Here is a 13,382-nt window from a genome sequence, read left to right as displayed (position 1 = left end):
ATTCTATTTTGCCCATAGAATAATATTATAAGCTAAACTGTAAAGGAGGATATTAGAAGACATCCATTCCAGCATTTGCAAAATCTCCTTTTCAATGTTTGCATTATTTACCCCAGCATATTTGATCTCATTGCTATGATCACTAAGTTACTGTTTCCTTTGAGTGCAGCTTAAAGCTCTTGCATGCCAGTATATGCTCTGGAAAAGAAGCTACATTTAAGTAAGAGACAACTTGAACTGTGTGACTGGTCTTCACAGCACCATATACATGTTCGTATTGTATTTTGTATGTTGTTCACAGTGAACATTTCACAACAATTCAAAATTTCAATGAAAAAGAAACACAGATATTTACATGATTATTATTTGATGTAGAAGTCTTTATGATTTTATTGGTACATTGGTGTAGCATAATATTTCATTGTAAGGAGTTAAGAAGTGATCTTAGGCGCATGACTTTCTGGCTTCGTCAGGGGTCTTTTGCTTTAGTTGGATGCAACAGTCTCGTCAATCCAGTTACGGGCATAGGTGACACGGGCATACACAGCAGGGTAGTTCACGCTGCAAGAGCTCGAGCCCCAAGAAACAATACCCACCAACATCCAAGGCTCTCCAGCTTGGCACACCAGGGGTCCCCCTGAATCACCCTGCGTAAAGAGAGAGAGGTAGAGGTGAGGGCGAAGGAGAATACATTACTTTTTATTATACTTCCGAGTTTTTAGGCAAAGTAGGTGACTTGAAGCTGGAGCCATTTTGACAACCCCTACTTTTCTGTATTTCATGCTATGTAGTCATCATACATGGATAATACATGGATACTGACCAGGCAGCTGTGACTTGAGTGATTGCCAAAAGGATGTGACTAGGAGCTAAAATAAATCCTGGAAAACATTTTAATAATAGATCTATATTGGATGGAGCGAGAAAATATTGATAACGAATCAAGCCCTTTCAGCCATGGTTTTGGTTGCTTATTTCACCTCACTTTTAACAAAATTGTTGTTTGCAGGACATGTCCCAAATATATTGGCTAAAAAGCTATACATTTTAGATAGAGTTACAATAACAAACTTATTGCATAGTTAATGGTGTGGCAAAGTACTCACAAGCAATAATTGTCTGGAGCAGATTTTGTCTATAAGATGATGATGGGCTGCTCTGTCTGAGCTGCTTTCAGGGCTAAGAGGGCTGAGGATTCTTTACCACTTCAACAGTGGCAAGGGGCTCTGCCTCCCAGCCTACTAGGACTTCTCCTCAGTACCTTGTGGCCAGTGTCACCCTCTTTAATCTACTTCCACTGAGTCCTTTTGAGATAAAGAGCAAGATCAGAATTGCATGGTGGTCTAGCCCATCTCTTCTATTTATCGGTGTTGGAGAAAATTACTTCACTCACCTTTGGCTCACCAGCTCCATTAGATAAAAATGTCACCAACTTAATTTTCTTCAGTTCATTAGCTCACTTGTGCAGGGGACTATACTGCTCATACTATTATGGTCATACTATTACGGAAAGTTTAACTTCTGGGCTTTCTCTGGTCGTTGTTCCAGACACAAACTTAGATCTTGACACACGCTTGATTAATCTCAATGACCAGATTACTTCGGTAATTGACCTCATTGCCCCAGTTAGACCTATTAAAACCTACCGTTCGGCTCCTTCGGCCCCTTGGTATTCGAACGACCTCAGAGTGCTCAAATCAGAATGTAAACGTCTAGAGAGACGCTGGAGAACCACCTTTTCCCCTGACCGCAAAAGCCACTATAAAGCCGCTTTGAAAAATTATAGAAGGATGATCATTGAACATAAAAGGAAATTTCTAGAAGACAAAATAAACCGCTCTCAAGGGTCATCTAGGGAAATCTTTGAGACAGTAAGGTCCTTTACGGATCCCCTTGCCCTTAAACGTCCTCCAGTGGTTTCACAGACTCTCTGTGACAACCTCTCTACTTTCTTTGAGAATAAAATAACTACAATTTATGATTCCTTCCCCAGTAACATTCAAGTAACAAAATGTTCCTCCCCCTCCTCTCCTGCGGCTTCAGAGTCCTTGTTTTCTGAGTTCGCAGAGATCTCATTGGAACAATCTCTTGGGGAACTCTCTAAGACAAAATCTGGCTCCCCACTAGACCCTTGGCCCCCTAAACAGTACAGATCATTAGCCCCCGTTCTTAATCCTTTTTTGAATGGGATTTGGAATGACTCGTTTAAGCTGGGACTCTTTCCAGATACCTGGAAACAAGCTCGATTGGTTCCTATAATAAAGAAGTCTACCGCGGACCCCAGTGACCCCGCCAATTACAGACCGATTTCCCTATTACCTGCCCCGGCTAAAGTACTAGAAAGACTCGCTCAACAACAGCTAGCGACCTTTCTCGAAACTTCAGGCGCGTTCCATGACTCTCAGCATGGCTTTAGGTCTGGTTACAGTACCGAATCTGCACTCATTGAGATGTCTGATGCTGTAAGATGGAGCTTGGATGGGGGGTCTAGAGCGGTGTTGGTGCTGCTTGACTTGTCAGCAGCATTCAACACCGTTTCCCACCCCCTGCTCCTTGAACGCCTGTACTCTAAGGGTGTTCGGGGTACAGCGTTAGGGTGGATATCTTCCTTTCTGTCCAACCGAACCCAGGCGGTGTTCACTCCCCCGTTTACCTCTGAAAGCCGTCCGCTCCGGTGGGGAGTCCCTCAGGGATCCTCCCTGAGCCCGCTTTTATTCAATATATATTTTTCCCCACTTTTTGATATCATTGCTCAAATGGGTATAAAAGTCACTTCTTATGCTGATGATATCCAGCTTTTGTTTTCGTTTAACAGCATCACTCCCACTACTTTTGACCCCTTAAAAAACTGTTTACGAACCATCGCCCAGTGGATGGATCATAACTTCTTGAGGTTGAATGCTGGAAAGACGGAGGTCCTTTTCTTCCATCAGCCAACCCCATTGGACCCTAACATCTGGTGGCCTCTGGATCTAAGTGTACCTCCCATCCCCAAGGACTCAGTGAAAAATCTAGGAGTCAGATGGGATTCCAACCTCTCTTTTAACCATCAAGTTCACACAGTTTCCATGGCCTGTTTAGCAAAAATTCGAATGATAAAGAAGTTTATTCATTTTTTGCCCAGTAACACCAGGAAGACAGTGGTACAGGCGTTAATCACTTCACACCTTGATTACGCCAATGGCCTTTACACTGGTCTGTCTGTAGGACTTTGCCACCGCCTTCAGACGGTCCAGAATGCCGCGGTGCGACTGGTCCGCGGCATCCCTCTGCGTGAGCACATAACCCCTCATCGTCGCGACCTTCACTGGCTTCCAGTTCATAAGAGGGCAGAATTTAAAGCTCTGGTCTTGGCTCATCGAGCCTTGCGAGGCAAGGGCTCTGCTTATCTCTCCACGTGCCTTATTCCCTATAACAACTCCAGGACCCTTCGTTCTTCTGGCAAAAACTTACTTTCCGTACCTAGATTCAGGAAAACCCGCTCGGGGGGGAAATCCTTCCCAGTGCTGACAGCGGCCATCTGGAATAAATTACCCAATGCCATTCGCCTGATCAAGGATGAACAACCCTTCTGTTTTGCTGATTCTCTTCTTTTTCAACCATCTCATGCAGCTTGAAGTTACTCAGAAGCGTCGGGACACCCCGTTGGGGTAGCTGTACGCTATATCAAGATACACTTAAATAAAAATAAATAAATATTATGCTCTGGGTTAGGAAGTGAGAATTCAGGACTGTCCTTCATGGCCCAATGTGATTTGGAACCTTGAGGTAGATAACCTGTGAAGACCATGAGGCAGATTTCTGTGCGTATATGTGATGGTCTGAGACATCTGTTCAGAGTATCCTGTCTTCTGAAGAGGGGACCCTTCGCTCCCCTGTAGTTCCTTTCTACAAGCTCCATGTGGAGCACATATGCACAGAGGAGACCTCCCTTGCTGCCACTTGACAAGGTGGAGAGAATTGCTGTACCCTCCTGTGACATTCCAGTTACATTGCATGGAAGAATGCACCTTCCCCCATCTAGGGTAGTGGACTGGGTGGGTAACCCAGATTATGGGAAGTCCCCACTTTAAGAGACCTGGATAGACATAATAAGGCACGGTGTGAAATCCGGATTGAAGTAAAGTGTCACCCATCACGGCGGACACTCTACCTACTAAGCTTGGAAGCTTATTTGACCGAGCTGCCCTCTGACTCTTGAGATTAGTTGATGACCCTGGCAGTCACCATTGGGACACCAAGGTCTATAGAGCCTGAGATGTGAGCACTTTCAGGGATCCGGTCAGAATGTGAGGCTGTTACTTCTGTGATTGTGGAGGCCTATTATGAGCTTCTACCAAGAGGCCTGAAGGATGTCTAGGGAGGATGAGATGTCCCTGGGCCTGGGAGTGTGATGGGATTTCAGGCAATAAATATTTTTTGGTTGGGAGGCCAAGAATTACTTGATTTTGCTTCTAGCCTATGCAACCAGTGGCTGCTGCCTTGCCCACCCAGCTTCCGCCCTAGAACCTTCATTATGTATAAAAAGGCATGGACCCAGAGAAACAATATTGCTCAACCACAGTAGGGCAGACCAACATAAGAAGAAGAATCAATACTTGTAAAGTGCCAAAATTTCACCCCTTAAGGTTTCAAGGCGCTGAGGGCCCGTCGGGGTTTTGAAATGAGCTACTGCCCAGGGTCACATGATGCTGAGCTGAGCTGCCGTCGGTGCCAAAGATCGTAACATGATCCCCGTGCTCCGTGGTCAGCCACTCTGCCGCTGCACCACACCTCTCCCACCATGGGTGTTTCCCATACCCTGAAAAAAGTTTTGAACTGTGCTATTTAACATTGATTTTTCAGACGATAGTTGCATTCTGACTAGCCTTGCTGTTTCTCCTCTTTTAGCCACGGTTACCTGCCATGCCAGGAGCTCAGAACACTGTATCTCAGAAGAAACACTGTGGCTGCCAGCTGCCTCATACCTCAATTCCTGTCCAATCATTATCCTAGTGTGCAAGTTCACCCATGGGTGTGGTCTTAAGCTGCTGTACCACAAACACCACAGTTTGCTTGTTCAGTGCAGGGGCATCAAGCCCTACACCCCTTCTCACTGCTCTCACCAGCTACCTAGGAAAAACATCTCATCTACTGGGGCTCAAACTTTGCACATGCATGGGCCTTACTATAAAGGGAACGGTGCAGACCTGGTTTGGATTGAAACAGGGATTGGCTTTACTTGACCCCCCATAATGACAATACATATAGTTATTGTTTGCTTTTTAACCGGTATTTGTCCAGTTGTATGTAATAAAACAGTGTTATATTATATGCTAATATATAGAGTGTGCCAGCCAGGATATTGACCCATATACATCATTTTTGCAGGTGTTCGGCCAGGTGCTATTCTTCCTACTTTCATATTCAGCATGTCTGACTCTTCAGATGATGTACACTCACCTGCTTGATCTGGGGTGTGGTGGAGAACACTGTACCATCTCCCTATGACCCAAGAACTGGGGGGTGGGCACACCATCCTGAGATTCTGGGCAAATCACTTAGTCTCCCTGTGCCCATGGACATGCCTGGATACCCTTACAGGTGTTAAGCTACGCTATAAAAAATAAACTATCTATTCAGAAGAGGCAGCTTTTCTTCAAGTCTGAATAATTTATGCTATTTCAAACCCATCCTTCATACATCCAGCCTCTATAGAACACCAACATTGATCAATGTTTCTTTAGCATCTGGACTAATACTTCTGATTATGAAAGTAGTGCTCTAAACCTCAGGAAGCTCATTGAGTGTCCACAAGATGAGGACACTTCCCTGATCACCTACAACGTGGAAATATTCCTGTAGCAGCCGCTTACTTATCTTAGCTCTTGTTATTCTATAATCGATCCTCAACAATGACCTGTCTAGGTTTGAGCCTGAGATCTAATGTCCTCTTTTGGCAATTCTTGCCCTGACAAAGGCACTCAGTAATGTTTTTACAACTAATGTATATCAGACTGTTTTCAGCTATGTTTGACCTGATGAAGACCCAATAAAAACAGCTAATTAGCAGAAACAAATCTTGACAAATGTAAGCTCTAAAAAGACCCTACTGGCACAAAATTGTTAGTATGTTCTCTTTCTCTTGAAGTGATCCTGAGACATTATTTTATGTGTAATCGTATGATATTTTGCATTTGTATGAACTGCCAGTGTATTCTTTAAAACAAACCACATTGTCTTTTTGCACACCATGCAGGTAAATATCATACATCGTGGAATACTTGCTGGAATATTATTGTTTTGTTAAAGATTATATTCTAAAACATTATTCTGCATTTGAGTGGGCATTGTATGCGCTAGTCCTTTACATCGCTTCTTTTCCATGTGTTCTGGTAGTCTAATGGTTTTAAATGATTTATCTCTATACAAAGTCTCCTACTATGTAAGTGGCAAAAATAATTTGTACAAGGAAATCCACAATTGTATCTGCTCAGACTCCATTGTACTGAGATAATAGTTAGTGCTTTCTGAATACAAAGCAGGACACCTACACTTTACGGCGCCCGTCGTCTCTAGCAAGCACTGCAGGGTGGAACACCATAACGTAACTGGGAAAGTTAACCCACCCTTGCTCTTTTTCACTTTTTCAATGCTGTTGTTCGATTTCCACAAGTAAACCGATTGGTCTGTTAGTCCACTGGGGGGTGCTTCATGTTTGAACAATGTTCACCTGCTAAGGATAAGGCTGAGCGTATCAGGGGTGCACCCAAAAAGTATGCGCTCCAACTTTCTGAGAGAGAGTACGGTCTTGTCATGCCATGCTATGCAGAGACTGCAGTTGGCAATAGCTGGTGGTGCTTGAGCTTTGGTTGGACCAGTATTCCCATTACAGGCCTCAAGCAGGACCAGTAGTGGCCATTGGCAGACAGCAGTTGTGCTTCATCTGGAAGTAAGAAAGCAATAATGTGAGCTTGAGACACGACTCTAGTTGTTGCTGTGCCCAGTCAAGGCTGGGACGAGACCCAGGTACTGGAGAAAGCCTGATGCTGATGCTCCATGTGTGGAGAAGAGCATGCCCGAGCAAGGGGGCAATGAGTAAGGCCTACTTGTACAAAGAGTTCATGGAGATCATCTACAGTGAGCGAGCTACCCATGAGTCAAGAGGACATTAACACCATGCGCGCTAGCGGAATTCCGCTCGCACTCTGAGTTTTTAAAAAACGCACTTTACGTGACGAGCTGGGCTCGTCATCAGCGTGCGAGGAGGCTACGCCATGACGAGCCCAGCTCGTCATCAGCGTCGAAGGGGTTAAAGCCCAGTTGGCTCGAATCAACTAAAACACATCTTGCCTGATCAGAGGAACTAAGATCTCCAGAAACCATTCCAGGGCAATGATTGTGGTGAGCCTGCATCCTCTCACATTTTGCTACAGTATTACTAACTTAGTGAGAAATGTTATCTCCCTGCTTCCCACTGGTGAGGGACAGGAAGTATTTTCCTTTTATGTCTCACAATAGACTCTAATTACCCTATGCAAAAGCAATTGTTTTGTAGTTATGGTTGGACCAAAACCATAAAACCCTGTACCACAGTCCTAAATGGCTGATCGGGTGGGTCCAGTGGGCGCATCTGCCGCAATGGGTGCCTCTAGCAACTGAAAATCTTGACCTCAACCCCCCAGGTTTTGATATAAGGAACCTCAAAATCTGGTAATTCTAGGATATGTACTTTGGGCAATAACCCAACACCAGCACAAGCAGTTCATCTTCATTGAACTGTGACTTTGTAAGACCTTTGGTGTATGACTGGTCTCGATGACTCCAGGGTCCATGGTTGCCCCACTAATTGGGTGCAAACTGTGAATTGACCAGATGCCATTCTAAAACAACTTCATTGACGCGGGTGATACCCCTGTAGATTTTTGGCTGTAGATTCTTTTGGCTTACTCCGGTTTTTGAAACAGATTTGTTTTGAGCCACATGGGTTCAAACTGAGTTGTCTAGTCAAGAACAGGGCTGCAGAACAACTACAGACTGGGGCAGACTTATCAGAGGTAAAGTGATACATTTCAGCATCCTGTTTGGCTGCTTTACCTCCTAGACTGACCAGATTACACATAGTTCATAGTAAGACCGAGAGTTCACGAAGACTGAGAATTATGTCCAAATCTTTACCTGTAGCATAACATTAGCCAACGGGCAACTTGCTATTTGTATTATATCGCCTTCTTGAATATGCATGACTGGGATTATACCTCAGATACAGAACTTGGGGCCCGATGTAGGTAAACTAATTTTACCGATTCCTAAATACCGAATTTTACCGATTCGGTATTTAGGAATCGGTAAATATGATGTAGGTAAAAAATCGGTAACATTTACCGATTCGGTAATATTCCTAATTACCGATTCGGTAATACCGATTCGGTAATAAGGTATACCTTCCCATTCATTCCTATGGGCCTGGAGGCCCATAGGAATGAATGGGAAGCAATTCACTATTACCGATTCGGTATTTACCGAATTGGTAATAGCAGGAGCACATTCAAGGGTGACAGGGTGTTACATTGACACCCTGTTGCACCCCTGAAGCATACATGTGTGCACATGTGGTGCACATACATGCCCTAAGGGCATGTATGTCTGCCACATGGCACCTTGAAAAAAGCAAATTATTGCTTTTTTAAAGGTATTCGGTATTTACCACCAACTTGTAGTTGGTGGTAAATAACGAATCCAAAAATGCACTCACTTAAGGGCTACCTACATAGGTTTTAAGGATTCGGTTATTTTACCGATTCCTTAAAATAAGGAATCAGTATTATACCGATTCCTTAAAATAATGAATCAGTAAATTTCCAAATCCTTATTTCCAGCCTCCTACATTAGAAAGTTACCTGAGAGACACCACACATACGATCACTTTAGTTGATGGAAAATCCTTTAACCCAGATGAAGAGCTTTTGGTTACGTGCGACATTGTGTCGCTGTACACAAGCATCCCGCAGGAGGAGGCCGTAATGGTGGCCACTGAAGCTTTGGATAGTCGTGATGCCCCAGTACAAGTACCCACCACATTCATAACTCTTCTACTTAAGATTGCCATGATGAGGAACTATTTCATGTTTCAGAACGTGTTCTATTTGCAAACGAAAGGTGTGGCAATGGGGGCAGCCTTTGCCCCAGACCTGGCCATTTTGTTTATGGCTTTCTATGAAAAAACTTTTGTCATCAACGTCCAGAATCCATTCCATCATCATATACAACTTTGGGTACGGTACATTGATGATGTGCTGCTAATTTGGAAGGGGAACAACAATGAACTGGAACTTTTTCATGAATGGTTGAATTCACGGTCCACAGACATTCAATTCACAAAACAATCCAGCAACAAAAAGATTGACTTTCTAGATATAACGCTAGTGGCAGAGGGAGGCACTCTACATACCACCTTATTTAGAAAACCTGCAGAGCGGAATTCCTTATTACAATACTCCAGCCATCATCCTAGGAGCCTTCGGGATAATTTACCCTACGGACAGTTCCTCCGTGTGCGTAGGAACTGCAGTAAGAAGGAAGATTACATGCTACTATCTGAGATCCTGATGACACGTTTAATAGAGAGAGGCTATCCCAAGCGACTCATCAAACGCTCTAGAAAAAGAGCTTGGTTCTGTCACCGTGATATACTCCTTGAACCTACAACACGTAGCAGTCAATCTGAAGAGCGCATGATTTGTGTGACTACTTTTTCAACTAAGAGCCACTCCATCAAAAAGGTTATAAATAAACATTGGAATCTGATTGCGAAGGATCTGGATGTATCAAACGTGCCGATGCATGCATTCAAAAAAGCACGTAATGTCAAAGACCATGTAGTTTCATCATTCTTGGAATGCCCACCAGAACCCACTATAACCTCGTGTTGGAACCAACCGCGGGTGGTGGGACATTATAGATAGATGGTGGCCCTCTGAATTGGGCCCAGTCCCTGTGCCAAAAACTACGGTCAAGAACTTGGGCGTCAGGCTTGAACCAGAGCTAACCATGAAGCAAAATGTTAATATCACTGTAGGAGCGTGCTTTCATGTGATTGGCCTCCTTCGTAAAATCTTCCCTTTCCTCCCTGATTTTCACAGGAAAACTCTGGTTCAGGCTCTGATCATTAGTCGGCTTGACTATTGTAACGGCCTTCTACTAGGTGCAAACGAGGAGGTTCTGGACCGTTTGCAGGTGGTGCAAAACACGGCAGCTAGGCTGGTGTTAAATGCACCCCCTAGATCCCCCTCCAGACCACTACTTCATGAGCTTCACTGGTTGCCAATACGTCAACGAGTGAAGTTTAAAACATGCTGTACTATACACAGGGGCCTTAACCAACTGGGACCTGAGTATTTGGCGAACAAATTTATTCCTTATGTTCCCATCCGTGCCCTTAGATCTAGTGACCAATTGTTACTAAACGTTCCCAAGATCACGAAAACCAGGTTGGGTGGAAGAGCATTATCTGTTGTGGGTCCCAAATTGTGGAACTCACTTCCGTTGTCACTAAGGAAATGTAATGACCACTGTCAATTCAGAAAACATTTAAAAACGTTTTTGTTTGGTTCATTTTAGAGTGTCCCTTGTTTACAGCATTTTTAACTATGCGTTCCCTAATTTCAGTCTTGCACCGGCCTGTTACAGCGCGGAGATACTCCCTTGGGAGTTTATTCATAGCGCTATATAAGCCCATAAATAAATAAATAAATAAATAAATAGATGTGGTAACTGTAAAGCCTGCCCGTCTACTATCCAATCCAAAGAATTTGTCTTTAAAAATCATCGACACGTATTCAAACACCACACAAATTGTAATACCAAAGATGTGATTTATGGTATTATCTGTCCATGCGACCTCATCTATGTTGGTCAGACTCAACAACGTGTAAAAGCACGGTTCCTTTCACATTGCAGCAGAATTAGATGCAAAGTACCAGGGGCACTTTTGGTTGATCATTGTACCACACACAACCATTCACCAGAATCACTTAAATGGGTAGTTTTGGAGCATATCATACTGGGCCCAAGGGGAGGAGATCTATCCAACGTCCTGAATATCAGAGAGCTCAAGTGGATCCATATCTTCAATTCTGTAGTGGAGGGCCTAAATGAATCTGAAAATAGTTTTGCGCAATTGGCCATTCTTTAGGGTAATGCACTACACACTGTTCTTTTCATACATATAACTGTGATTGGCGCTAACTAATTGTTTTTCCTCATTATTGCCGAATGCAAGTGGAGTTTACACTATCCTACGTGATTTGTGCACACCCTTGTCCACAATATGCTGCACATTGTCTTTCATTCAAATATCTGTAGTTGGGTTAACTAATAATTTTCTCTCATTTATTGCCAAATGGAAGTGGAGTCTACACTATCCTACATGATTTGTGCACTCTCTTGTTAATTTAATGCATGACACAATATAAATACAACATAATGCTGATTATTGTTACAAATAGGTTAAACAGTACTGTTTTGTCGCAACTTTAATATAAGATGAGATACAGGAGTTTACACTATCATAGGCGATTGGTGCCTTCCCCGCTCCATCCTACGCGTTTTGTGCCTCTTCCGCAACACCTAACGCGATTTGTTGCCTCCCCAGCTCGATGATAAGTGATTTGCCAATATAAATACGGTGCTAGTATAACGTTGGTTTATCCAAGGTACAATATTGAATAATAATGTGGATTATCCAAATAACATTAACAGATAACGATGCGGATCGATGTGGTAGAATATGCCTATTAGATAACCTTTCTTTCCAAATCATTGAAGTGTAGCCGGAGTCTTTTTTCAGTTCCCATTGTAACTTTCGAGGCTCCGCCCCCCCAGCTGAGAATCATCAGGAAGTGCCCAACGCGCGCGGTTACCGAGATAGGATCCATAGCGGTAGCGGCAGTGCTCAGACTAGATGAATTTTTACCTCTGGACGCTAAATCAGGTAAACAATGACAGCCCCTCTCCCTGGCATCCCTTTGGAACGGCGCGAAAAAGTCGCGTACAATACCCTGAACTGTATGTGTTCATTTGGTCTTTAGGAGACGGTGAACATAATCGGTGATTTGCTTCCCTAGAACTTTCAAGACCGCCAGGCGCTGGCAGGTAGGAACGCCCGAAATTTATTTATTATTTTTTAGATTACCCGTAGTTACTTCCCTGATCAATGCGCAAACCACGGATTATTCTCCGCATTTCTTCTAGACAAAAAAAGACACCTTCCCACGAGATGGCTTAAGGATTGCATAAAAACATACTTCTCGAGCAGCCTATTTGGTAACGTTACCAGTTCTAGTGTTTCCTATGTAATGCTAGGTGCATATTTTGAAGCGTTTCAGTTTTTCAGTAACTTAAGAATTCTCTCCCTTTCCAGGCAGATTTCCAAGCCGGTCTTCTTTCAAATTGAAATGTGCAATTCGTATATGCATTCTCCATAAAGAATCGGTGAATTTTTAAAGAAAGTCGAGTAGATTAATAAATCTCCAGCTGCCTTCTCCCGGTAATGATATTGACTTGGAAGTATAGATACATCAAATAGCTTGTTTTTCTGCAAGACTAATAACAATTTAATTTACGAATTTCTTTTCATACTTAGGTTCCCTACCCTAAAACACGTGGGTGCCCTGAAAGGAATAATAATGCCTGAGTGAGGTCTACTATATTTTGTATACAGAATCTACCCAATAGAATTTAACAAACTGTTGATAGTGGTAAGCCCCCCAAAAAAAGATTGTTGATACACCATTAATATTTGCATATTTGGTATTTGTTGTGCAAACAGATATCTTATCTTTCATTCTTGCAGGTTGAAAATTCTTATCCACCACTAACAAGTTGCTTCCACAACCAACTAGGGAGATACCCTATAGGGGTCTACAGGTAATAATACCGAGGAATATTCGAGCTCACAGTAATATGGATGAACTAGCCCCCCCCGTTATTCAGCCAAGACGATTTTGTACATCTTCAATCTTGGAGATCAGACCCTCTATATAGATTTTAAATGTACTAGCTGCCAACCTAATAGACTTGTTTAAAAACATCAGTCTTTTAAAAAAAATTTAGAGTTATCTACCGACAACTTGGACCAAGAAAATCACCTTCAAGTCCACTCCTATCGCCCCTTTGTGAAAGGTGAGCGTGAGTCCATATTTATCAATCTTACTTATGGGATTTACACAGAGATAGACAACACGGCTGTCTCCCCTTCTTTAACGATCATTTATTTATCATGTACCACCTTCCTATGAATTAGAATACAGGATTGGTGTGTTTCTAATTCGCTTTTCCAATTGCTCCCCAGGAGGTTGCCCACCCACAACTCTGCTTGTCCTGATGAAGACCCTTCTGTAAGG

At 43.1% G+C, this 13,382-nt stretch overlaps 1 protein-coding gene across 1 annotated transcript in view; it reads right to left on the bottom strand.

Annotated features, from left to right (window-relative positions):
- Positions 1-365: 365 nt before the first annotated feature.
- Positions 366-13,382, bottom strand: part of LOC147677596 (chymotrypsinogen B-like) — a 52,371-nt gene continuing 39,354 nt past the window's right edge. Inside the window, exon 7 of the mRNA XM_086945251.1 lies at positions 366-647. Within this exon, the coding sequence (XP_086801377.1) occupies positions 486-647 (162 nt within the window). The 3' untranslated portion in view covers positions 366-485. The remainder of the gene's footprint in view (positions 648-13,382) is intronic.

The sequence above is a fragment of the Lissotriton vulgaris genome, chromosome 12 (genome assembly GCF_964263255.1).
Source record: "Lissotriton vulgaris chromosome 12, aLisVul1.2, whole genome shotgun sequence".
Classification (NCBI taxonomy): Eukaryota; Metazoa; Chordata; class Amphibia; order Caudata; family Salamandridae; genus Lissotriton; species Lissotriton vulgaris.
The sequence above is the reverse complement of the archived record's forward strand: the minus strand, read 5'-3'. Positions and strand labels throughout refer to the sequence as shown.